Source organism: Phragmites australis, chromosome 14, assembly GCF_958298935.1.
Source record: "Phragmites australis chromosome 14, lpPhrAust1.1, whole genome shotgun sequence".
NCBI classification, from domain to species: Eukaryota; Viridiplantae; Streptophyta; class Magnoliopsida; order Poales; family Poaceae; genus Phragmites; species Phragmites australis.
Genome location: NC_084934.1, coordinates 17,692,682 through 17,718,368, shown reverse-complemented (window position 1 = coordinate 17,718,368; position 25,687 = coordinate 17,692,682). Strand labels below are relative to the sequence as shown.

Below are 25,687 nucleotides of genomic sequence, written 5' to 3'. Positions count from 1 at the left end.
AATCCCAAAACCATAGACCTTATGGTTCCAGGTGTCGAATAGAGCTTCCTTCTTGAAGTAGTCAGAGACGTATCTTCGAGTCCTATGCCCCGTCATAGCACACGCGGCAATCACATGGGAGCATGGTTTATGCAGTAGCATTGGCTTGTAGCAGGTGCAAACACACCTTTCATCGAAGATGGTGCACTCATGGATAACTCTCTCACGCTTGCCCCCTCTTCTTCCTTTGTCCCTGCATAGAATTTTGTATCTGTGTCACGCAATTCCCATGGGCTTCACCCTGTGCATCTTTGCTTTCTCCGCCTTTTCTTCCAAGTACTTAGACATCTTCGTCCCATAAATTAGACGAGCATTATTTAGTGCCGTGTGCGCTACTGCATAGCGGTCCCTGAAATACTTGCATGTCCCTTGTAGTATGAACTCTACAATCCCCACAAGTGGTATCCCCCTCACATCTTTCATGACCCAGTTATAAACCTCTGCTAAATTTGTAGTCATAATGACGTACCTAGCCCCATTTGTGTCGTACAGAAGAGCCCACTTCTCCTTGGGATCATTCTCAATCCACTTGCTAAATGACCTAGTGGATGACCCACTCCTCCGCATGATGCCAGCTTCATTGTCATTTACCAGGGGCTCAAGAGGTACTGGTTTGTCCTCCGGTCCACTCACGGGCCTCCCTAAATGCTCCTGTGTTTTCTTCTTCGTCAGCTCATCTAGTGTCTTCCAAAGAGTATCAAACTTTCGCTGCTGATTCTGACCGCACAGCCTCTTGAACATGTTCATGAGGTTCTTGTTCTTGAATTGGCGGAAGAAGTTTGCACCTAAATGCCTCATACACCATCTACTCTGGACATCTGGCCACACAGGTCCGATTAAGCCATCGTCGGATCCATTTACAGATCCATAATTGCCGCGAGCAGCCCAGCATGCCGGTCATATATAAGGCACACGTTCGGCCGAGCACCAACAATTATTATCCTCACACAGTACAGGAACCAGTACCAACTATTGGTGTTCTCACTCTCCACAAATGCAAAGGCCAAAGGCAGAACTTGATTATTACCATCAACCCCAATAGCAGTCAGGATCTGTCCCGTGAACTTCCAATAGCAGTCAGGATCTGTCCCGTGAACTTGCTGGTAAGGAAAGTGCCATCGATGCACAGGATAGGCCGACAATGATTGGAAGCTTCGATACATGCCCCTAATGCGAAGAAACATCGCTTCAGGACGTACTTGCCAGGTTTGGACAGCAATGAGTACTTATCAATGTCGTAATACGTCCCCAGGTTCCTTCCAGCAATAGTCTGCAGCAAATGTGGCAGATTGTCGTATGACGCTTCGTAGGTCCCGAACCTCATCTCAATTGCTTTCCTCTTCGCCCTCCATGCCTTGTTGTAGCTTATAGTATACTTGTAATCCTCCTCGATTTGCCTGATTATTGACCCAGGTTCGTAGTTCAAGTTGTTCACAATCTGGGGATACATCACATTGGTAACAAAGGCTGAGGTGATGTTCCTGTGGCTGGGCTCAAGTTCGTCCATCATGCAAGTGTACTCGACAATAATCGACACCTCCCAATAGTCAACCCACTTTCCCTTGAAGCCGTGCACCCTCCACTGGCAACCCTCATTGGCGCACTTCACATCATATTCCTTCTTGCTTGACTTCACAACATAAAACTGTCATCATAGCGATGTCGACCATTGAATCACAGCATCCTTCATGGCTTGACTGGTAGGATACCTAGCACATTGGGTCACCTCATTCTGCGTATACTCCTAGTCCACTTGATTCCCCTCATTCACCACAAGGTTGTTGAAGTTTGGATTGTTCCAGTTTGTGGGAACAGGAGCATCATCCTCATCACCCGAGATATCATACTCAGGAGACTCATCGGCCTGAAGACCATCCTGCTGCATCTGTTCAATTAGAGAAGGAATTCGCTCCCCCTCATCTGCCTCACCGGTCGGTTCAGCCAAATAATCCGATGAACGTGCACCATCCAGATCGACATCCTCCTCATTGTCTTCCTCATCACCCTCCTCCTCCACGTACTCCACACCCTGCATCTCCCCAGCTGTCTCCTTATTCTTCCATTGCACAAGCAACATCGGAGGCCAACCTCTGTGCATAACATCCTGCAGATATCTCTTCCACAAATGATCTTCCCAGAGCGGGAACAGCTCCCAGTACACACCTTCTCTGATATGGTTGCCCACAATACTAATAGTCATCTCTTGAACCTCGGGGTCTATTTTGAAACCCTGCATCAACCACCCATACAAGTGTCCGATACTTTAGTGCATAGGTCTTTAGATACCCTTGTCCATTGACTGAAATACGGACAGTACTACCCCTTCTGGACCATATAATATTTCACTGTCCTCATAAAAAATCCTAAACTGCCACATATCCGACATACCTAGTAACCATCGATTAAAAACTCTAACATTATTGCAACCGAACAAAAATAAGTATGTAAAACTACATCTACAATGAAAAATTCAGTTACGACTACACTATATCTAAAACCTACATCTAATACCTAACATATGTCTAAATACTACATCTAATTGCTAAGATATACGTTTAAACAGTATCTAATTACTAAACTATATCTAACCCTAATTCAAAAACTAGATCTACATTCTAACATAAATCTAGTGACTATCCTACCAACTTTGTAAAAAAATTCTAGATCTCGTATCATATCTATGTCAACATCTAACACTACTGGCTATCCTACCAAGATTATAAAATAATCTGAGAAACAAATATACATCTTCTCTCCGGCAGGGCTTCGCCGCAATTTTCCCCTCTCCCCTCCCCTCCCCTCTCCTCTTCTCTTGGCTCGGGTGTGGGAGAAAATGAGGTTTGCTAAACCATTCCACCCACTCCTTTTGGAACGGGGGTTCGGGGGGAAACCTTTTAGTTCCCCTCGAACTGAGCTATTCCGTTCATGACAAATTTGTTTTTTCGGTTTTTCCATACCTTTGTGTTACCACCCGGTATGGAGCCAGCGTCATTTCGCTTTCGCAGGATAGGATCCCCATGGGATCCATCCAGTAGGCCTCTCCCACCCAGCGTAGGAAGAGGTCACTACAACCAGTGCCTTCTTGTCCTATGAAAAGCTCAAGTCTATGGATACTGCTCTTCCTTCGGTTAAGAAGCAAGAGCTCTCTTCGGTATTGAATCGCGCCATTGCTTTGTCAGGGAATGTATCGGTTGTCCTCAATAAAAGACTTGGATAGATGCTGTTATCCCCGGGAGATGATTTTGGATAGGTTCTTATGGCACTTTCTAAGCTGGAGCATCGACAAAGCAAGGTATAACTCTGTTGCATCATCGGGTTCACTGGTCAATCTATGTCAATTTAGCAATGCCAATCTAGTAATTTATAGATTTCCAAAAGGAAAATATAAAATAGTAGATATAAGTATCCGACCAAAGGGAGGAATTCAAATATAGATACAATACATGTCTTAGTCTTCCGGTAACATTAAATGAAATAGTAGGGAGTTGCCCTTCCATAGAATAGGATAAGTAGTTCTTGCCCATAGGATTGGGGACTAGCTATTAAAACAACTATACTTTATTAGAGCTTGATATCACTAATATACTCTTACCAAAGCCTACTCATAGAATTCCCACCCCCTCCCGGACGAGGGCTCTGCTCACTCTACTTCACCTCCCGGGTGGTATGGAAATCCTGAAAGTTTAATTCATAATGGAACGGAGGGATAATCTTTCTGTGGAGGTATATCAGTACTAGGAATGCAGCTGGTAGATATGCCGTAGGCCGCTGTAATTGGGAGCAAGGGACTAAAGCATCGATGTGAACCTCGAGTAATCGCAGAGGCGAACAACGATGATTTAATCCCGCAGTGTTGCCATTAAGACTTGTTTAATAGAGTCAAGTCTTAAGGGCAAGATCCCGGAGTCTTAATACCTTAAGACGCAGGGGGACGAATCCTTTAGGATGAGGAACTCCCTCGACAGCCGCTGAAGGCATATCTACAAGCGTAGAGGATAGTACTGATATACCGGAGAGGCGAGGCGGCAGAAAGTTCTCCCGGAGAGGAGTGGCCCTCCCTTTCGCTTCCCTCTGGTTAAAGAAACCAGTCCCAGTCCCTTTGTCTCCTGTCTTCTCTGGTTAAACAACCCTGTCCCTCTCTCTCCGCTTTGCTAATAGATAGAAAGAAGTAGTAGGTTTAGCAAACAAGAGAAATAGAACCAAGATTGCTAAACCATTCCACCCACTCCTTTTGGAAGGGGGGTTCGGGGGGAAACCTTTTAGTTCCCCTCGAACTGAGCTATTCCGTTCATGACAAATTTGTTTTTTCAGTTTTTCCATACCTTTGTGTTACCACCCGGTATGGAGCCAGCGTCGTTTCGTTTTCGCAGGATAGGATCCCCATGGGATCCGTCCAGTAGGCCTCTCCCACCCAGCGTAGGAAGAGATCACTACAACCAGTGCCTTCTTGTCCGATGAAAAGCTCAAGTCTATGGATACTGCTCTTCCTTCGGTTAAGAAGCAAGAGCTCTCTTCGGTATTGAATCGCGCCATTGCTTTGTCAGGGAATGTATCGGTTGTCCTCGATAAAGGACTTGGATAGATGCTATTATCCCGGGGAGATGATTTCGGATAGGTTCTTATGGCACTTCCTAAGCTGGAGCATCGACAAAGCAAGGTATAACTCTGTTGCATCATCGGGTTCACTGGTCAATCTATGTCAATTTAGCAATGCCAATCTAGTAATTTATAGATTTCCAAAAGGAAAATATAAAATAGTAGATATAAGTATCCGACCAAAGGGAGGAATTCAAATATAGATACAATACAGGTCTTAGTCTTCCGGTAACATTAAATGAAATAGTAGGGAGTTGCCCTTCCATAGAATAGGATAAGTAGTCCTTGCCCATAGGATTGGGGACTAGCTATTAAAAGAACTATACTTTATTAGAGCTTTATATCACTAATATACTCTTACCAAAGCCTACACATAGAATTCCCACCCCGTCCCGGACGAGGGCTCTGCTCACTCTACTTCACCTCCCGGGTGGTATGGAAATCCTGAAAGTTTAATTCATAATGGAACGGAGGGATAATCTTTCTGTGGAGGTATATCAGTACTAGGAATGCAGCTGGTAGATATGCCGTAGGCCGCTGTAATTGGGAGCAAGGGACTAAAGCATCGATGCGAACCTCGAGTAATCGCAGAGGCGAACAACGATGATTTAATCCTGCAGTGTTGCCATTAAGACTTGTTTATCTCGCCCACTCAACGGGCGATACCTTTTGGGTGGGATCGCGCGGCGCCGCATCCACGAAGGTCTCACCCGTTCAGCGGGAGAGAACTTCATCTCGCCCAGTGAACGGGCGAGATCTACCTCTCTCCGATTAATTAAATCGCATAAAAGCCGCAGACGCCTGGACCCACAACATCTTGCCCGTTGAACGGCGACGGTAGGTTAGATATGGGTTTTTTGAAACCGACGTGTATTTTGAAATTATTAAAGAAAAAATATATAAAAAAAACCTAGCATCAAGGGACGGACGGGCCACGAGCCCACGACGACTGAAAGAGATTTCTGGCCAGAGGCACAAGCGAAAGCCTGCCCGGCCACCACGTCGGCTAAACTATTTCTATGGAGCAATATCACGTAGATGGATTATTGGACTTTGATTTCTCTGCTAAACTTTCTTTTATATCACAGCATGACATACGTACGAAGAAGTAGAGCTAGCTATACGAGAATATGAAATAAGCTGTCATTTGGATCAAGTTTGATGTGAACCAATATACTTTGGGGAACACAGAGATTGTTTGACAAAGTTCTATCTTTAAAAATTGTTAGTGCTGATCATCTATAGTTTAAAAAAAATTAGAGTTGGAACTGTGAACAGATTGAGAGTCTTTAGTTGAGATATCTTTTCTTATTTTGGACTAAAAACTGGTATTTAAATAACTTTATTTTATCCTACAAACTCTAAATCATGTATAAATCTAGGAGCTAGAGCTCTACCAAAAATAACCATAATAATGGATAGAAATTCATGAAGTCAGGGATGGCATGAGTTAGGGCCTAAACTCATGAAGCAACAGATAAAATTCTGAACGATAGCACCATCATTATAAAACTACCCTACATCTATGTACGTGTGTGTATGTGTTGAACTGTTGATCATCATCTAATTGATCTCCACGGCACCTCTGCTTCAATCCTGTTGCTCCTATGGTGATGACTCTGCGGAACAAAAGCAATACGAAATCAGAAAAGCAAAGCATATCAGAATCTACATATTAATACAGCCAGATCAAAATTAATAAGGTTGGATGTGCAAGAAAAGAGTTAGTTACCCAGAGATGGAGCAGCGGCAGGAGTAGGAGCAGGCATCAGTGGTGGCACTTGTTGTGCTGTCAAATCCACAACCACAAAGAAAATAATTACCTCCTTGTAATAAAAATATATAAGACCTGAAAAAAAGATCTTGCAAAATGCACGCGATATTTCGTGGGCATACATAGATAAACAAGTTCTCGTCACTTACTTGAGCACTTGGCGAGAGTATGCATCGGCAGCGTGGCACCACACGCTGTTGGGAGAGACATCATGCGCATGAAATCCGTGGGTGCCGGCGTAAGCTGGTTGATGTCGCCTTTCAGGCCATGGCAGAGGCAGATGGGCGCGTCGTTGACGAGGGACTTGAAGCCGTCGCAGCACGTGCTTGGAGGCACCGGTACGCTGGTGTTGGTGAGGTAGTCCATGCATGGCGTCAACCCCATCAATGGTGATAGGCAGTCCGTCGGCTGTTGCGGCGGGGTTGATGGTGATGTAGTTGTAGTAGTACCTGCTGGTGAGTTTGGTGAACTAGGTGGTGGCGCAGCTGATGATACTGGGGAACCTATGTGCGATGGGACGCCAGGGAACGGGAAAACCAGCGGAAGCGACGGGAAAAACGGAAAGCCGAGAATCCCTGCTAGTTGCCCGGCCGGCAGAGGCCCAGATAACGGCAACGGTGGGAACCATTGAAACCCGGGGGTGCCGGGCAAAAACCTAGCCTGCGGAGCACCAGGCCATGGAAAAGACGGGAAAAGCAGCCGAAGCAGTGGGAACCCGGGGATGCCCGGTAATGACCCTGCCGCCGGAGCGCCAGGGAGACCAGGTAATCCAGGCGGGGTTGATGACTGCGCAACTGCTTCGCTGGTCGTCGACGCCGTGGCTGCCTTCTCCGATGCTTCTTGATCTATGGCGGCGGCCGGCTTGAACGCGGCCTGGGCCCTGATGGCTTGGGACGTCTGCAGCGCGTTGGTGAGGAGCGTGAAGGCGAGGAACAAGGCGACGATGCACTTGGATGGCGCCATCTCTTGCGTGTGGAGGATGAAATTCTTTCTCGTTGTGGAGCTCATGCGGGTTGGTGATCGATTTATATAGTGCGTTTTGGTGTACAGAACAATGAAAATTTAAACGATGTTGTAGTAATCACATGGGACTTGATCCCTTCGCGCGGATGGACTTAACTTCTCCTGTAGCAACCAGATTTGTTATTATAGCAGTAATATTTGGACACAAGAGTCCGAGTAGTTTAGACTTTAGAGCTTTCTCCGAGGAGAAACTTCACGAGCAACTAATTATATCTAGCTTAACACTAGAACTTCTCGACACTTAGGATTTGTTTTCAGATATAATCGGAAAACTTGTTGACTCCGCCATTTTTACATGCGGTAGATGGATCTAAATTTTTGGATGATCTTTCTCAAGTATTATCCAACGTCCATCTCATCTAATCGGTCAAAGTCACGTACTCACCCTAGCGACACGATTAGGAAGCTCTCAAAACAAAGCTCAAAAAGCGGAAGAAGCAATAAAAACAAGAACCAAAGGGAACGGTGAAAACAACATAAGCGGATGGTACGGTCAAGATCTGGTTGATGGTCCGGACAATGTCTGAACAACCCACCATATGGTATGGTAGCAAGGTTCGGTCATGGTCCTTGACAAGGGCTCACCGTAAGGTTCGGTGGAGGCACCGTATAATATGGTGCAAATCACTAAAATAAGCCTGAGAGGAAGGCTTGGTGACAATCCGACCAAGGTTTGGATAACTGAAACACAACTAATAAAGTCGATCATGTAAGTAATTATTTAAAATTGGTATATATAGTCATTGACTGTACATATCGAAAAAGAGGGTACAAGATTTTATATCGGATCAGGTCTATTTTAGGGTAATAACCCCACATCCTATTTCGGCTTGATTAATCTCAGAAAAAGATAATTGGGACATGTCTAGATTTAATTCTAAGGATTTTGACGAGTTCCCTTATGTTCTAAATCTTGAAGCTCTTATCGAATGAATCTAATCGTGGCACGACTCTATTGTTTGTGTTTTTATCTGACTAGGCTTGCTTTGTGTTGTTTGTCCAGCCTCTTGCCGTCTCCGGTTCGATCCTCTGTCCCTGCATTATATAATTTGTTCTCGAATTGCCTTTTCTTGAGACTGCTTTCATGTAGAACATGATAAACTATCTGGAATATCGGCACATACCTTATTTACCATATGGTTGTTGTAAATTTTACTGTATCACATTAAGGATATGTGTACGGTGGATGCACATTCTAAATATATATCATATTTCTATTAAATATATAATTATTTATTATTTATTACTCGTCAGCAATCACACGGCTCTAGCATGCACAGGTGTGGGCATCGCGAGACCAGTTGGAAGGATGGAATTATCAAGAGGATAGAGCCGTGAGATATTGTCAATGTTTGGAATGATAATCAGATCCCAAACTTATCGATCCTTGAGGCCAAGAGTGCATGCAGCTTGCACTATAATTCAGAGCTAGTCAATGTATCAGAGCTGAGTTAGGGCTGATGTTGGTTGTGACATTCTGGGTCAGCCTAACGAACTACCTGGCCGAGCCCTTAGGAGGTCGGTTGTCACACCCGGTTTTAGAAAGGGGCAAAACCAGATGTAAACCACATGTATGCCAGAATCAAGTTTCATACATGCAGCAACTTCATCAGTGTATCACACCCAGTGTCATTATTACAACGCTTTAACTATAATAAATAATGAGACCAAAAGTCTTTAACCAAAAAGCACACAACGAAACTCCAACTTTCACAGGCACTTGACCGGGGAAACGCTAGCCTAGCAGTCTTCCTCTTCATCATCGAAGAAATCTAGATCTCCTTCATTGTCTGAGCAGCGCTTGAACAGCATTTGGGGTAAAAACAACAAGTGTGAGTACAACTAGTACTCCGCAAGTGTGGGAAATAAAATGCTATGCAAGCTTAAACAAGGAACAGGCCATAACAATTATAGTTTTGCATAAAAGCCAACTGTACTAACGAAGTTTTATGAAAGCAACCTACTTAACTAGGTTCATCATCATTAGACCTCCAGCTCCTAGAACCATCTCCACAGTTTTTCCCTCCACCTGAGTTCCCACATCAGGCTCCCAACAGACCAAAACGACCCAACCCTCTTGGCTAATCATGTGAGGATCCAAGTCTCTCATAACCGTGAGCACGGCTGTTATAACAGTTTTTACACTCTGCAGAGGTTGTCCAGCTTTCCCCACAAGTCGTGATTTCCATGTTGCCGTGTTAGCTAGACACTTAACACACGCCAGTGGTGTGTCGTTCGGAAAGTCACTACAAAGCCGTTACAAAGTTTCATCTAGTATGTGCATGCCCGCTAGGTTTCACCGCCGTCAAAGTGGCATTCACACCACCCAGAAGCCCCCTTTTGCGCCTTGTAGCTCCAGAAAGTTTTCACCCTTCCCTTCCACTACACATCTCATACCACTAACCAAATGGTTCTGGCCTTTGCCGTCCCCACACATCCACTCTTTCGTTTGGCACGCACAAAAACTGGAATCCACTAATTAATAGGCTAGGCCTGTCCCATACCAGGTCTCGTGGTTGGTACGATATTTCTTGGGTTGTCAATCCACGAACCGGTCCTTACTTAGGTCACTTGAGCAAACCATCTTCATAACCATGACAACCGTCAAAACTACTTTGCTCAAGGCCTAAGGTTCCATGTTGCTATTGCCATTATTAATATTCCTAACTCATAATTGCATTAATTAGTTAATCATATTTAACCCTTAACCCTTCAATCCCCTTGTGCGAAGCTAAGCATGACTACCCATCATATCCTCTACTATCAACATGGCGACAAGGAATTATATGGAACAGGGTACTATACATACATAGGATTCAGGATTAACAGCATGCATGTTTGAAAAGAACGCATTTTAAACAAACTGGGATCAAAATGTTTAAGGACACTTGCCTCTCCCAACTTGCTGCTCAGACTCTTCAAAAACTTGGTCCTAAAGGTTCTCGAACTGCTCTTCGTCTGCTTTCGACACGCACCGGAAAAGCAAACAACAAAACCAACTAAGAACAGTACACCATACAGTAACTAACATCTATTAAAAAGGTACTACAAGATAGTACACGTTGCTACGAACGCGGGAGCACGAAAATCGTCTAAATCGGAGCTAGAACGAGAAAGTTATGCTAGAAACAAGTTTTAGGGTTAATCTGAAAAAAAAAAGAAAAGGACCTAATTTGAATTAAACAGAAAGAACAGGGACCTTTTTGCAAAAATAGAGGGACCTAATTGTAATTATGGGAAAGATCAGGGACTAAACTGCAAAAAGACAGGGGCTTTTAACTAATTTCAGAAGAGTTCAGGGCTTTATTGCAAAATTACCAATTTATGGAATTCTTGGAATTATTTTTGTATTGAAAAAGGCTGATTTTGCTGACTGGTCTGCTGCGGTTGACGTGGCATGATGACTGGGATGACACGTCGGCATGGGTGCTGAGGTGGCAGGCTGACGTGGCGCTGACTGGGTTTAAGTGGTGCCAAACAATACCGTCCCGTTCTCATCCTCTGTAAAACCTAAGGCTTTACCCTCTTTAATACGCTGCCTGATTTCCTTAACCTTCTCGTCCTCAAGTTGCCCTTTATGAATTTCTTGTCCCAAAGTCGAATCAACCTCCATCACCATTGCTTCTGCACTGTTTACCAACCCCAGATTAAGTATCTCAAAATCTTTGCTTAGCTCAGGGTGTCTATCTTGTATGGACATTAATCGAAGATAAGTCTTTCTACTCAAAGCGTCAGCGACTACGTTCGCCTTTCCGGGATGATAGTTTATTCCTAAATCATAATCCTTGATAAGCTCCAACCATCTACGCTGTCTGAGGTTGAGATTAGGCTGAGTAAAAATATACTTCAAGCTCTTATGATCCGAATATATCTCGCACCTCTTTGCAATTATATAGTGCCTCCATATCTTGAGTGCGTGGACTACAGCGGCTAGCTCCAAGTCATGTCTAGGGTAGTTCTCCTCATGCTTGCTTAGTTGTCTCGATGCATAGGCAAGAACATGGCCTTCCTACATTAGCACACATCCTAGTCCCTGACGGGAGGCATCACAATAAATGGAGAACGGTTTCTGTGTATCTGGCATGACCAGGACTGGCGCGGATGTAAGTCTTTCTTTCAACTCTTCAAAACTTGCCTCACAAGCAGGAGTCCATTTAAATGTTTGTCCTTTCTCAAGTAATTTGGTGATGGGCTTCGCAATCTTGGAAAATCCTTCTATGAATCGGCGGTAATATCCAGCCAATCCAAGAAAACTACGGATCTCGGAGACACTCTGGGGGGATTTCCAATTCAAGACATCTTCTACCTTTCTTGGGTCGACTGCTATTCCTCCGGCTGAGATGATATGACCGAGAAAAGAGACTTGATCTAGCCAGAACTCACACTTGCTCAACTTAGTATACAACTGATTATCCCTGAGCTTCTGTAGGACCAACCCTAGATGTTCTTCATGCTCCTTTTTATCCTTTGAGAAGACTAGGATGTCGTCAATAAAAACTACTACAAACTTATCCAAAAACTGCATGAACACTTTGTTCATTAGGTACATGAAGTAGGTAGGGGCGTTGGTCAATCCGAAAGACATAACTGTGTGCTCATATAATCCATAACGGGTGATGAAGGCAGTTTTAGGAATGTCCGAAACTCGAATCTTCAGCTGATGATACCCTAAGCGTAGATCGATCTTGGAGAACACACATGCACCTCTAAGTTGATCAAATAAGTCATCTATCCTGGGAAGAGGGTACTTATTTTTGATTGTCACCTCATTCAAGGCGCGGTAATCTATACACATTCTTTGGGTGCCATCCTTCTTGGGTACGAAGATCACAGGTGCACCCTATGGTGACGAACTAGGTCGGATATAACCCTTATCTAACAACTCTTGCAATTGCTCCTTAAGTTCCGCTAGCTGATTAGCAGTCATTCTATACGGCCTCTTAGATATAGGAGCTGTACCCGGTACTAGTTCTATAACAAACTCGATGTCACGGTCAGGTGGCATACCTGGTAATTCTTCTGGAAAAACATCCGGGTAATCACGAACAACTGGAATGCTCTCCATCGGTGTTCCATCAGCTTGATTAACTGTTCCTTTGTTCGTTGGGGAATCTTTTGCAACGTATTCCACTTCATTTCCTCCTCTCGCAGACAGACGAACGGCTCTTCTTGCACAGTCAATAATCCCATTGTACTTGGTTAACCAATCCATCCCTAGTATGATGTCTATTCCTTCGATTCCAAAACGATAAGGTTTGCCGGGAAATCTACCCCCCTTATCTTAATACTAAGGTTCGGGCATACATGCCTTGCTTTTATTTCTCCACCCGGAGAGCTAACAACCATTCTATTCTTCATAAGAGATATAGGTAAATTGTGGCTTGCTACATACTTGGTTGATATGAAAGAATGCGATGCTCCAGAATCAAAAAGTACGGTAGCGGGGTTGGAGTTGATGAGAAACATACCGATCACAACATCCGAGGCATCCTGAGCTTCTTCAACTGCCACATGATTCACACGGCCCCTCGCCATATTCTGCTTTGTTTGGTTCTGGGGTTGATTTCCATTGCGGTTCTGCTGGTTTGCACCTTGGGTGGGTATATGATTCGGACGCTTATGAGGGCAGTGATATGCAAAATGTCCCTCTACTCCACAATTGAAACAGGGTTTTCCTTTAGTGGAGGCTTGAGGATTGTTACCAGTGTTGTTGTTCCTTTGAGGGATCTGACTTGAATTGCGGGGAGGATGAAAATTGGAGCGCTGGTTCTGTCCTGCGTTCCTGGATGAGCTCTGATTTGTTGACTGGGCCCTAGGTTGATTGTACTGCTGACCGGTACGATTTATAGATCCAGACTGAGAGGTGTCATAACGGGGCATAGTGTTATCGCCTGACTGACCTGGGCGATCCATCTAGCGCTTGCGCTCAATATTATTTCTCTTGTGCTCCAGGATAAGAGCACGATCTACAAGGGACTGAAAATTCTTGAAGTCACGAGAAGCCAGAGAATACTGCAGTCCATCATTTAGTCCTTCCAAGAAACAATCTTGCTTTTTCTCATCGGTATCTACATCCTCTGGTGCATACCGGGACAACTGGGTGAACCTAGTGACGTACTCACTCACGGTCATTCCTCCTTGCTTGAGCGATAGGAAATCCTTTCTCTTAACTTTGATAGCTCCTTGGGGTACATGATGAGCTCGAAAAACGTTCTTGAACAACTGCCAGTTGATGCTGTCAGGTTCTTCATGAGCAGCGACATAGGCATCCCACCAGTCCGCAGCAGGTCCCATCAGTTGGTGTGAAGCGAACAAAACCTTCTCCCTGGCGTTGCACTGGGCGTCTGAGAGTTTCTTTTCAATGACCTTGAGCCAATCATCAGCGTCCATAGGTTCAACCGCATGAGAAAAGGTAGGCGGTTTAGTCCTTTGAAATTCTCCAAGCTTATCACGGGATTGGTGTGGTGGTGCTGGTGCGGTGACAAGTGGATTTTGCTGCATTTGGGTCATGGTTCGAGCCACTCCTTGTAGAATCTGCGTTTGCACTGCCAAAAGTTGCTCGAGGGATGGCTGTGGTGGTTGGGAAGGCTTATCATTGTCTTGCCCATCAGAAGTATTGCCATTAGCGTTGGCGCGGTTCCTTAGGTCCACCATCTGAGATCAGGGCAGGTAGATGAGGAAACAAGGAATTTATGAAGAACAATAGAAGGAAAACAGAGATAGGCCCACAATATAACTATTATATTAATTATAAGGATGCATTCGTGAAGAGAAACTTCACAAAACATCACTCACTCAAAAAAAAATCCAAATCATTACATAACACACCACCAAATCAACATACTCTCTAACACACGATTTGCTAATGACTCATGACCACTAAGGGGCAGCCTCCTAAACAATTCCTATTTCTACCGAAACCTCAAGGGGCTGGAGCTGGACGACGCTATGCCTGAAGACGGAGCGGGGAATAGGGAGTCTCTTCCTCAGATCCAGAGTCAAACACAGAAGATTCCCAGCAGTCCGGGTGGTGACGCTTCTTGTTGCGTAGCTCACTCTGAGCTTGAGCTAACTTGCCTCTGACGTACTGCAGCTCCTCGATGGTTTGATCCAACTCCTAACTCAGCTCCAAGGCCAGTGCTGTTTGTTCTCCAAGCCTGGTGGTTCCCTCCGCGATGACGGGTGTAGCGGTGATGTCAGTGAAGCCGCTGATGCGCTGAGGGTAATGGTTGAATTGCGTGAAGATCAGGTCGTCGCTTTGGCAGTGGCAGAGGACTAGCAGGGCTTGGCGCGCGGTATCACGTATTCCAGCCTCGAAGGTAGCTCTTGGTGAGATGGCGTAATGGATGCTCGTCACCTCATAGGCTCCACGCTCTGGTAGCGAACTGTAGATCACCACTTCGACTTTCCACTCAAGAGGGGCATCGGCGTACTCTGTCTTCACTTTGGCATATTCTGGTGCCTTCTCAGATTCCAAATAATGAAGTATCTCCCAAAGCTTGGCGGGAATCCATCCAGCGCGACGTCCGTCAGAGTGGTAGACACGGCTCCATCGTTGAACTCGGGGTGGCTGTTGTCTGGTCCAGGCCATAGCACGAGTCGGGGTCAAGGGTCGAGCAGGAAGGCGTCCGTTAGTACTCTTTCGCGCTGTCTTACGTGTCCGTGCCATCCACAATCATTTTAAAAATTAGGGGAGTCAGCAGCATGGTTTTAAAATAGGATCAGCAAGCAAAGTATGAAATAAGACGGAGCAGAGTTTTCAAAATTAGTTTGCTTTAGCGAAATAGTCCTTAGAAACTCGTCCCTTATAACTAGGCTTGCGACCTACGGTCAACACGGTTCTGATACCACTTCTGTCACACCAGGTTTTAGAAAGGGGCAAAACCAGATGTAAACCACATGTATGCCAGGATCAAGTTCCATACATGCAGCGACTTCATCAGTGTATCACATCCAGTGTCATTATTACAACGCTTTAACTATAATAAATAATGAGACCAAAAGTCTTTAACCAAAAAGCACACAACGAAACTCCAACTTCCACAGGCACTTGACCGGTGAAACGTCAGCCTAGGAGTCTTCCTCTTCATCATCGAAGAAATTTGGATCTCCTTCATTGTCTGAGCAGCGCTTGAACAGCATTTGGGGTAAAAACAACAAGTGTGAGTACAACTAGTACTCCGCAAGTGTGGGAAATAAAATGCTATGCAAGCTTAAACAAGGAACAGGCCATAACAGTTATAGTTTTGCATAAAAGCCAACTGTACTAACGAAGTTTTATGAAAGCAACCTACTTAACTAGGTTCATCATCATTAGACCTCCAGCTCCTAGAACCATCTCCACAGTTTTTCCCTCCACCTGAGTTCCCACATCAGGCTCCCAACAGACCAAAACGACCCAACCCTCTTGGCTAATCATGTGAGGATCCAAGTCTCTCATAACCGTGAGCACGGCTGTTATAACAGTTTTTACACTCTGCAGAGGTTGTCCAGCTTTCCCCACAAGTCGTGATTTCCATGTTGCCGTGTTAGCTAGACACTTAACACACGCCAGTGGTGTGTCGTTCGGAAAGTCACTACAAAGCCGTTACAAAGTTTCATCTAGTATGTGCATGCCCGCTAGGTTTCACCGCCGTCAAAGTGGCATTCACACCACCCAGAAGCCCCCTTTTGCGCCTTGTAGCTCCGGAAAGTTTTCACCCTTCCCTTCCACTACACATCTCATACCACTAACCAAATGGTTCTGGCCTTTGCCGTCCCCACACATCCACTCTTTCGTTTGGCACGCACAAAAACTGGAATCCACTAATTAATAGGCTAGGCCTGTCCCATACCAGGTCTCGTGGTTGGTACGATATTTCTTGGGTTATCACTCCACGAACCGGTCCTTACTTAGGTCACTTGAGCAAACCATCTTCATAACCATGACAACCGTCAAAACTACTTTGCTCAAGGCCTAAGGTTCCATGTTTCTATTGCCATTATTAATATTCCCAACTCATAATTGCATTAATTAGTTAATCATATTTAACCCTTAACCCTTCAATCCCCTTGTGCGAAGCTAAGCATGACTACCCATCATATCCTCTACTATCAACATGGCGACAAGGAATTATATGGAACAGGGTACTATACATACATAGGATTCAGGATTAACAGCATGCATGTTTGAAAAGAACGCATTTTAAACAAACTGGGATCAAAATGTTCAAGGACACTTGCCTCTCCCAACTTGCTGCTCAGACTCTTCAAAAACTTGGTCCTGAAGGTTCTCGAACTGCTCTTCGTCTGCTTTTGACACGCATCGGAAAAGCAAACAACAAAACCAACTAAGAATAGTACACCACACAGTAACTAACATCTATGAAAAAGGTACTACAAGATAGTACACGTTGCTATGAACGCGGGAGCACGAAAATCGTCTAAATCGGAGCTAGAACGAGAAAGTTATACTAGAAACAAGTTTTAGGGTTAATCTGAAAAAAAAGAAAAGGATCTAATTTGAATTAAACAGAAAGAACAGGGACCTTTTTGCAAAAATAGAGGGACCTAATTGTAATTATGGGAAAGGTCAGGGACTAAACTGCAAAAAGATAGGGGCTTTTAACTAATTTCGGAAGAGTTTAGGGCTTTATTGCAAAATTACCAATTTCTGGAATTCTTGGAATTATTTTTGTATTGAAAAAGGCTGATTTTGCTGACTGGGCAGCTACGGTTGACGTGGCATGATGACTGGGATGACACGTCGGCATGGGTGCTAAGGTGGCAGGCTGACGTGGTGCTGACTAGGTTTAAGTGGTGCCACGTGGCGGCTCGGGATTGGATGGTCGAAGGGGTATCGGGATCTAATCTGGGCCGTCCAGAACAGATCTAACGGCTACCGGCGTGGGGGGATTTGGCTGACCGGCGCCAGAGGAGAAACGGTGGCGGACTGCTCGGCGCGGTGGCGCTATTCGCCGGAGGGGCGGCGGACCTCGTCGCCGGCTACGGGGGGCGACGACGAGCGGCGGTAGAGAGAAAAGGGAGCACAGGGATTCCGTTTTAGTCACGTACCGATGACGGCGCGGCTCGGGTGGTGTGCGGCGGCGGGGTAGACGTCGGCGAGCCTCGGGCGATGTCGGGGAGGGAGTTCCGGTGACCAAAATTTGTCAAAGAAGGCGGAGGCGGGCGCGGCAGAAGGTGTAGATGCTCAAACGCGGCTCAGCTACGGCGAGCGGGCGTCGGAACGGCGGCAGCGATGCTTGGGGCGGCTCGGCTATGGCGGCGGCGATGCAACTTGTGCAGGCGCGATGCTTAGATGGGAAAAGGCAGAGGGTGCTCGGGTGTTTATATAGGCGGGTATGCGGCTGCGGATAGGCCTGAGTTAGTTGGGATTCGGACGCGGAAGGTTCGACGAACGTTGTCGGTTTTGATCCGATATCGGGCGGAGTCCGGCGCAGGCGGGAGAAGGAAGAAGGCACGGGCCCCACTTGGCAGCTTCTGCCGGTGAAAACGGAAAACGACTGGGCGCCACTGGAGAAAAAAATTCGCCCCGGCGTTGCTAGGCCGCGGCCTTCGGTCGGCCCAAGCGGGGAGGCGGAAGAAGAAGCAAGCCGGTCGGGGCGGGGAGGAAGAAAAAGGCCGGGAAAAGAAGGTTTCGGCCTAGAGAGAGAGAGAGAAAGGTTTTCCTTTAATAGCATTTTCCAATTTCCCCTTTTTTTGTTTCTTCATTTTATTTTCTTTTTAATTACAAATAACGCGCTCGGGGTTTTTCAAAAGGGACTTTCCACACAATCAACCCTAATGCATCTACTCCAACTTGAATGTGACAAACAATTCCTAAATTAATTATTTGCTTTATAAATTAAAGTTTTTCTCTAGGGTTTCAAGAGCTAGCACAACACCTCTAACAAAAATTCATTACTATTAGGAAAAAGTTGAAAATTAGTGTGTTACAGTGGACCCACACATGTGCCTTGATCGGTAGCAACTCCACCTAATTGGTTTCGGTCTCGATCACCTAGCGCTATATAAAGAAGGGTTAGCTGGCGGCCATAGATGATCAAAATTCTAAAGGTTAGTGCTCGTGGTGACTGAAGGCCACCACCGCCACTGGTGTGATGTCAGCAACTACACCAATAGATCTGCCAGCTTCCTCTAAACCTTCGGCTCGTCTTCACCGAAGTACAGAACCCTGTCGCGGCTCAACCCCTATCCGTCAAGACAATTCTCTAATGGTTTCACCTAATCAAGGTTAGACTAAGTTAAGTATGCAATTCCACTACTAATTGATGGTGCTTAGTGATTAGGTTAATCATGATAACCTAGCTTAGGTGAATTAGTCTAATAATGTGGCATCAGAGCCTAATTAACCTAACATAAGCCCTAATTGAAGCCATTATGTTGAATTGATTTTGTTTTGTATCGGTTTGATGCTGTTGGTGATATTGCTTTGGTTAAGATCCTGTTTATGCCTCTGATTATGCTAATTATTTGTTTAAGCCATCAATTATTGTCATTTTAATGGTGTATCATGCAAATTAGGCTTTGGATTAAGGCATAAGGGGAGTAAGTTAGGCTAATTGAGAACCCTAGATGTATTCCCCATAATTGTCCATGATCGTAACCCTAGTCGGTGTCCTTTGGCATGTTTAAGCACTTTTGTTCCTCAGGTTGATCTTCAAGCATAGAGAAGGAGGGGGGAAATCACCTAATCCGAGGAACCCTAGCCCTGAATCCCTTTTCCCCCAAATCAATTGACCCCCTAAATTGGGTTTGACCCAATCCGAACCATGAAATTCCAAAATCGGCAAAACCTAACTCCTAATTGAAATGGGAAAGTAATGGATGTGTACCTATTGCAATGAGTTGAGTTGTCCATGGCTTCGTCCATCTTCGGCTAGCACAGTCGTCACCGCTCTTGCCGCCTCATCAGCCCACCAAGGCCGAGCATGGCATCAAGATGAGCCCTTCTCGCATTGCGCACATCATGTCTTCACGAGTGTCACTGCTCCGCCGCCATTTGCGTGGCTTGCGGTCTTACATGCACCACTGCTCGCCTGAAAAAAGACAACAGGGGCATGAGTGTGATGTGCTAACACTGAGGCCCTATCACCGTTGTTGTGCATGGCATCAACCCGTCGCGTGCGCACGTTCTGCCACCGTTTTTCCTTCCTCAGCCGCATCACCCCCCCCCCCCCTACCGCTTGTTTCTCTTTTGTGCGAGTTTTTGGGAGGCTGAGAGAGGAATGGTCCTAGGGTTACGGTCGGGCGCGGTTTTGATCCGAGGAGGAGTAACATGAGCCGTCCAATTAAGATCAACAGGGAAGGCACTCGGCTGCTGTTTTGGGCCAAAGTTCTCCTGGGCCACGCACATAATGATGGGCCGCACGTGTGAGAGTGAGTTTGGGCCATTGTTTTTGCGGGCTGTGCGCGTGTATTGTTTGGGTTGCTTTTGTTGTTCTGGACTGAACTTTGACACTGAGAGCCCTTTAATTTCTTAGGTTTTTATTTTACCTTATGTTTTGTTATTTTCTTTTATGCATATATTCAAATGTTGTGAAGTATGGTCTTGCACTAATTATGATATTTGGTAATGTGCCAAATTAAGTACTAAGTATTTTTTATCTCCAATTTAAGTGGAACCAACGAAATACTTTTATTGGAGGTTAAATTAAAAAATCTTGCAAATTATTTTATGGCCATAATTATTTTATGACCAATGTTGATTATAATTATGCGTCATGAATTATTTTCTTACTTAATTAATTTTTCGTTTTTGCCGAATAGTGATGCAAAAAATTGAATCGTCATTAGCATGTTATTAATCAAACAAACATGGGTTAATTTCACGCTAGACTTTATTTAATTGTTGTAATTATTTGTTTATAGTTATTTTTAATATTTATTATTTAAATTACAGCAATGAATCATTCTGTTGTCACCGGTTACCTTAATGGTATTAAGCAATTGATCGGGGCTAACTTCCCCTCCTGGAAAGAGCAGATTTTGATTGTCCTAGGAGTGATGGATCTCGATTATGCTTTACGAGGGACAACTCCTGAAGAACCCACCGATGATGCCCCGGACCTCGCTGAGAAAAAGAGGACCTATGAGGCAGCTAAATAAAAGTGGGAGCGGTCTAACCGCATGTCCCTAATGATCATAAAGAACACCATTACTGTAGGGACCAGGGGAGCTATCCCCAATCTTGATAGTGCTAAAACTTATTTGAACTTAGTGGAGGAGCAATTTAAGAGCTCTTCGAAAACTTATACTAGCACATTGATTATGAGGATGCTGACAACCAAGTATGATGGGACTAGCGGTGTCAGAGAGCACATGATGATGATGAATGATATGGCCGCTAAGCTTAAGAGCATGGAGATGGAGATCTCTGAGGGCTTTTTGGTCCATTTCATTATGACTTCTCTCCCTTCTGAGTTTAGACCATTCAAGATAAATTACAACACTTAGAAGGAGAAGTGGACCATGAGTGAGCTCACTGCTATGTGTGTTCAGGAGGAGGAGAGGCTAAAGGCTGAGACAAAGGATTTCAGGAGGAGGAGGAGGAGCTCACTGCTATGTGTGCACATCAGGTTAGTGCAAGTCCAAGAAAGAGAAAGGTCCAAGCAGAGTTCAAGTCAAAGAAGAAGCTGCACTTCACCTCAAGGAGGATTTCAAGCAAGCAGAAGTCTAAGGAACCAAAGTCACCTACTGCACCAGCTGCACCACCTACACTCTCTGGACATAATAAAATAGTATGTCAATTATGTAAGGGTAAGGGGCATGTTCAGTCAGAATATACAGGTTTTAAGGAGTGTCTTGCCAAGAAGGGGATTCCGTTCCGTGATGAAAGGGATTGGTGACATCCTAAGAGGGGGTAAACTAGGACACCTAAAACTGATCAGCTCCAAAAACTTCACATGATAAACCTATATCAACTTCTATCTAAAAATACTCTAGGTTTATATAGTGTGTCTACTCCACCGCTCAAAAGGGTTTGCAACCTATATTCAATCCTAGCAAACTAATCTTTGAAGGGAAACAAGTAAAGATAACTTGCAACTATGTAAATGTGCAAACGTAAAGAAGGTAGAGAGAGCAAATTCGGCACAAAGGATTTTTATCCCGTAGTACCGATAGCATAAACACCACCCTTAGTCTATGTTGGAGTAGCCACCTAGGCTGTTGCTCCCGATCGGCCCCCGATCATGACCCTTAAGCCACCTAGGCCTCAAGTAGGTTGAGCCACCAAGCAACAAAGGCAAGGCTCACTACAAGCCTCTCTTCCGGTCACTTGTCTCTGTCTTCCCTTCAAAGCTTGAGCCACCAAGGCAATTGTCTCCACGTCCCCATACAAGCTTGTTGCAGCTCCACACGAAGCCGAAGGGTCAACAAGCTTAAGCCACCAAGGCTCACAGTGTCGATGAGTCACCAAGACTCCAAGATGATGGCATACCACATGGTACAAGGTAGGATGACTCCTTGATCGCTTCTCTAGGAAATAATATCTAGCAACAACTCTCTAGGCCTAACAGCACTAATCACTCCCTAATCTTGTGCTAATTGCCTTGGATGATCACTTTCAGCACTTTGGTGGCTTGGATGCCTCCTCAAGTATATGTGAGCTTCTTTGGACTCTAGCACACTCAAATGACTGAGTGGAGGGGTATATATAGCCTCAACCCCACGAACTAGTCGTTGCTCTAACTGTCACATATTGTTGTACTCACCTGAAGGTTCGGCGTGTGCAACATTACAAGCGCCAAACCATCTGATGAGTACTCTCTATGAACTAGCCGTTGAAACTCCACTTTCTTTCTTGTGAATGCCGAAAGGTCCGAAGTGATGTTCTCTTTGAACACCACAACATCCTACGTGCATACAATGCCAACCAAGCCATTTTGCAGCCCCTCTGGAAAAATAGTCCAACGTGAACTTCTTGTGAACGCCGGAGCTTCCAGAGTGTTCATTTTTGTGAACGCCAGATTACCTATGCAACAATCCTTGTGTACGCCGGATTATCCAAAATGTTCATTTTTAGCAAACCATCACTTTATTTTGGGTATAACTTTTAGCTCCAAACTCTAATTTTGATGATCTTGAACTCTATGGAAAGCTTGTGAAGAGCTCTACATGATTGTACAAAAATCCATCCCATTTGATCACATAAAAAAATAATAGAACAAATCCAATTCATTCCTCTCTTTGTTATGGCTTTGGTGGCTTCTCTCTTTTTGCATCCATGAGTCCTACTAAACCATATACTTGACAAACATATTAGTTTCATTGACTATGTTGTCATTAATCATCAAAATCATATACATACCCTAAAAGGGCTATGTTCGCTACACGTGAGAACCCTAAGAAGGGAAGAGCGAAGTCCTAGAGTGGCTGATAAAAAGGAGGCTGAAGTCGAAGTAGTAGGAGATCTTCCATTAGTGTTGCATGACATTTTTACTCTCCACTTGAATAATGTACTTTGTGTTTCCACCTTATGTAGGAACCTTATTCTATTTCTCTTTTGGATGATAATGAATTTGAATGTATTTTTGGGAACAATTAGTGTGTAATAAAGCTTGGTAATGACAATGTTGGTTATAGTTTTCGCCATGATAAGCTCTATAGACTTGCATTACTTAATCCCTCTGAATCCCTGAATGTGTGTAGCAAGGTTAATGAGTGTAATGAGACCTCATCGAAATTATGGCACTATCGCTTAGGCCACCCTCTTGATTTCTCTGATTCGAGCCCATGTATTGATTGTATAAAGGGGAAACATGTTAAATAGATTAAGAAGGGAGCCACCCGTAGCACGGGTTTATTAGAATTGATCCACACTGACATGTGTGGGCCTTTTTCTATTCCGTGTGTGGATGGATACAACTCCTTCATTATGTACACTGATGATTACTCCCGTTACGAATATACCTTTCATTATGTTTACTAATGAATCACTCAATAAGTTTAAAATATTTAAAGTTGAAGTAGAAAATCAGTATAATTTAAAAATTAGAGTAGTGAGGTCAGACCGAGGAGGATAATACTACGGCAGACACGCTCCCTATGGGCAAATTCCTCGTCCTTTTGCATTGTACCTTCAGTAAAATGGTATAGTTGTGTAGGACCGAGATTGGTGTCTATAGAGGGGTGAATCGATGCCTTAACAAATTTCTTTTGAAAATGATGGCCTTCTCCTATTCTTGAACCCAGCGCACCTCAAAACCACATGCGGAAGCAAAAGAGACAACAATAGATTATAAGACAAATGCTCCTCTTCTATGGATGAGAACTTTATGTTCCATTTAAGGCCATATCAAGAGCCATAGCGCAAGAAATCAATCAACTTTAAGGTTTAATTAGAGCCCTATTCACCCCCCCCCCCTCTAGGACCATTAGATCCTTTCAATTGGTATCAGAGCCTCATGCTCTTAATAAGCTTAAAATCCTTGAGCAATGGCCCCGGGGAATGGTGGTAGCGTGCCAAAATTCGAGGGAAAGAATTTTTCTTATTGGAAAGTTTGCATGGCGAGCTATCTTGAGGTGATTTCCCCCAAAGATTGGCTTGCCACCTCCATTGGATTTGATCAACCATTTTCTGAGCAACAAGTTAGGTGGAATGCTAAAGCTAGAAATGTCATATTTGAGGGAATTAGTGAAGAGGACTTTTCGAGAGTGAGGAGTAAGGAATTAGCTCATGATATTTGGACCGGACTTTGTGAAATTCATGAAGGGTTTAAGAAAATTCGGTAGGAGAGATATCATGTGCTAAAGAACACTCTCAATCAATTCAAGATGTTTTCTAATTAGCTATGCAATGACATGTGCCCTCGCATGAATATGCTTGTGGAAGAAATAAATTCTCTTGAACTAACTCAATTGTCTCAAGGAGACATTATTCATAGGATATTGATGGTACTTCCTAAGCCACAATACAATATTGTCATATCTCTTGTTCATGAGCAGGATATCAATGACATGACCATCATCGATGTCGTTGAAAAGATAAGAGCTCATGAAATACTCTTATTTCGTGATCAAGAAGAATTCTCAACCAAGAAAAACCTTACTCTCAAGGCAAAAAGTGACAAGAAGAAAAAGAAGATCAAGCTTCCATCAAGTGAAAGTGATAAAGATGATGATGATGATGACTCTGACACTGAGCTTGCTCTTCTCATGAGAAGGACTACAAGGATGATCTCTAAGTTCAACAAGAAGGGCTACAACTCTGATCCAAACAAGAACAAATTTCTTCCAAAGAAATTTAACAAGTTCAGTAGCGGAGAGAAGATGTGATACAATTATGGTGAACTTGGCCACATGTCATATGATTGACCTCATCCCAACAAGAAGAGCAAGAACAAGGGCAAGAAGATTGAAGCAAGTGAGGATGAGGACAAGCACAAGATTAAGAGCCAAGACAAGCACTCAAAGAAGAAGTTCTTCAACAAGAAGGGTGGAGGCCGCAAGGCATATATTGTTGGTGAATGGGTCTCTGGCGAAATCTCAAGCAATAATTCAAGTGATGATGAAGACAATGATTTTGCGGGCCTCGCCATCACCAATGAAGAACCACCACTTCCACCACCACCTATGTGCCTTATGAAAAAAGGTAATAAGGTGAGTAGTGATGATGATAGTAGTAGAAATAATGATGGTCTATCTCCTAGTGATCTATCTAAAGTAATGAATGACTATGCTACTATCATCAAGAAGAAAAAGGCTAAGATTAAGTCTCTTGAGAATGTCAATGCCAAGCTTAGCTCTAATCAGGATGAATTGCTTACTAAGTACAATGATTTGCATAAGAAGCATGATGAGTGGTTATTTGAAGTTTGGACTCAACGCGAGATTTTAGTTCAGCTGAATTCTTTCCTTCTCACCGAATGGTCCGGTGATCTTTAGTTTCCTCTCAACGAACCATCCGGTGCTCTGGTTGTCGGGGTTTCTAAGGTCTCTAGAAATTTGTCTGGTGCTTCCTCATATTGCCTCACCGGACCTTCCGGTGCTTGTATCAGTGGCAGAGAAATTCAGTTGGTATGAAATAGTTCAGTGGGTTCAAATTTTTCCTCACCGGACCATCCGGTGTGCATAATAGACATTTAAGTCAAAAATGGTCTGATGCTCTGTATGATCAAACGTTGGACTATCCCGTGTTCAATTTTTTAGTTGGAGCAAATTTTCAGACGTTCTATTAAATAGAGCGGTGCTTTGTTCGGTGCTCACTTGGCCTATCACCGGATCATCCTGTGATTGAGTTTTCAGTGGGACCCA

The 25,687-nt window shown here is 44.3% G+C and overlaps 1 protein-coding gene across 1 annotated transcript; it reads right to left on the bottom strand.

Annotated features, from left to right (window-relative positions):
* Positions 1-6,215: 6,215 nt before the first annotated feature.
* Positions 6,216-7,443, bottom strand: LOC133889957 (uncharacterized). Its single transcript, XM_062330386.1, has 2 exons — positions 6,559-7,443; positions 6,216-6,424 (listed from the first exon to the last, which is right to left on the bottom strand). The coding sequence occupies exons 1-2, from the start codon at positions 7,415-7,417 to the stop codon at positions 6,360-6,362; spliced, it is 924 nt and encodes a 307-aa protein (XP_062186370.1). The 5' UTR covers positions 7,418-7,443; the 3' UTR covers positions 6,216-6,359.
* Between the last annotated feature and the right edge of the window lie 18,244 nt (positions 7,444-25,687).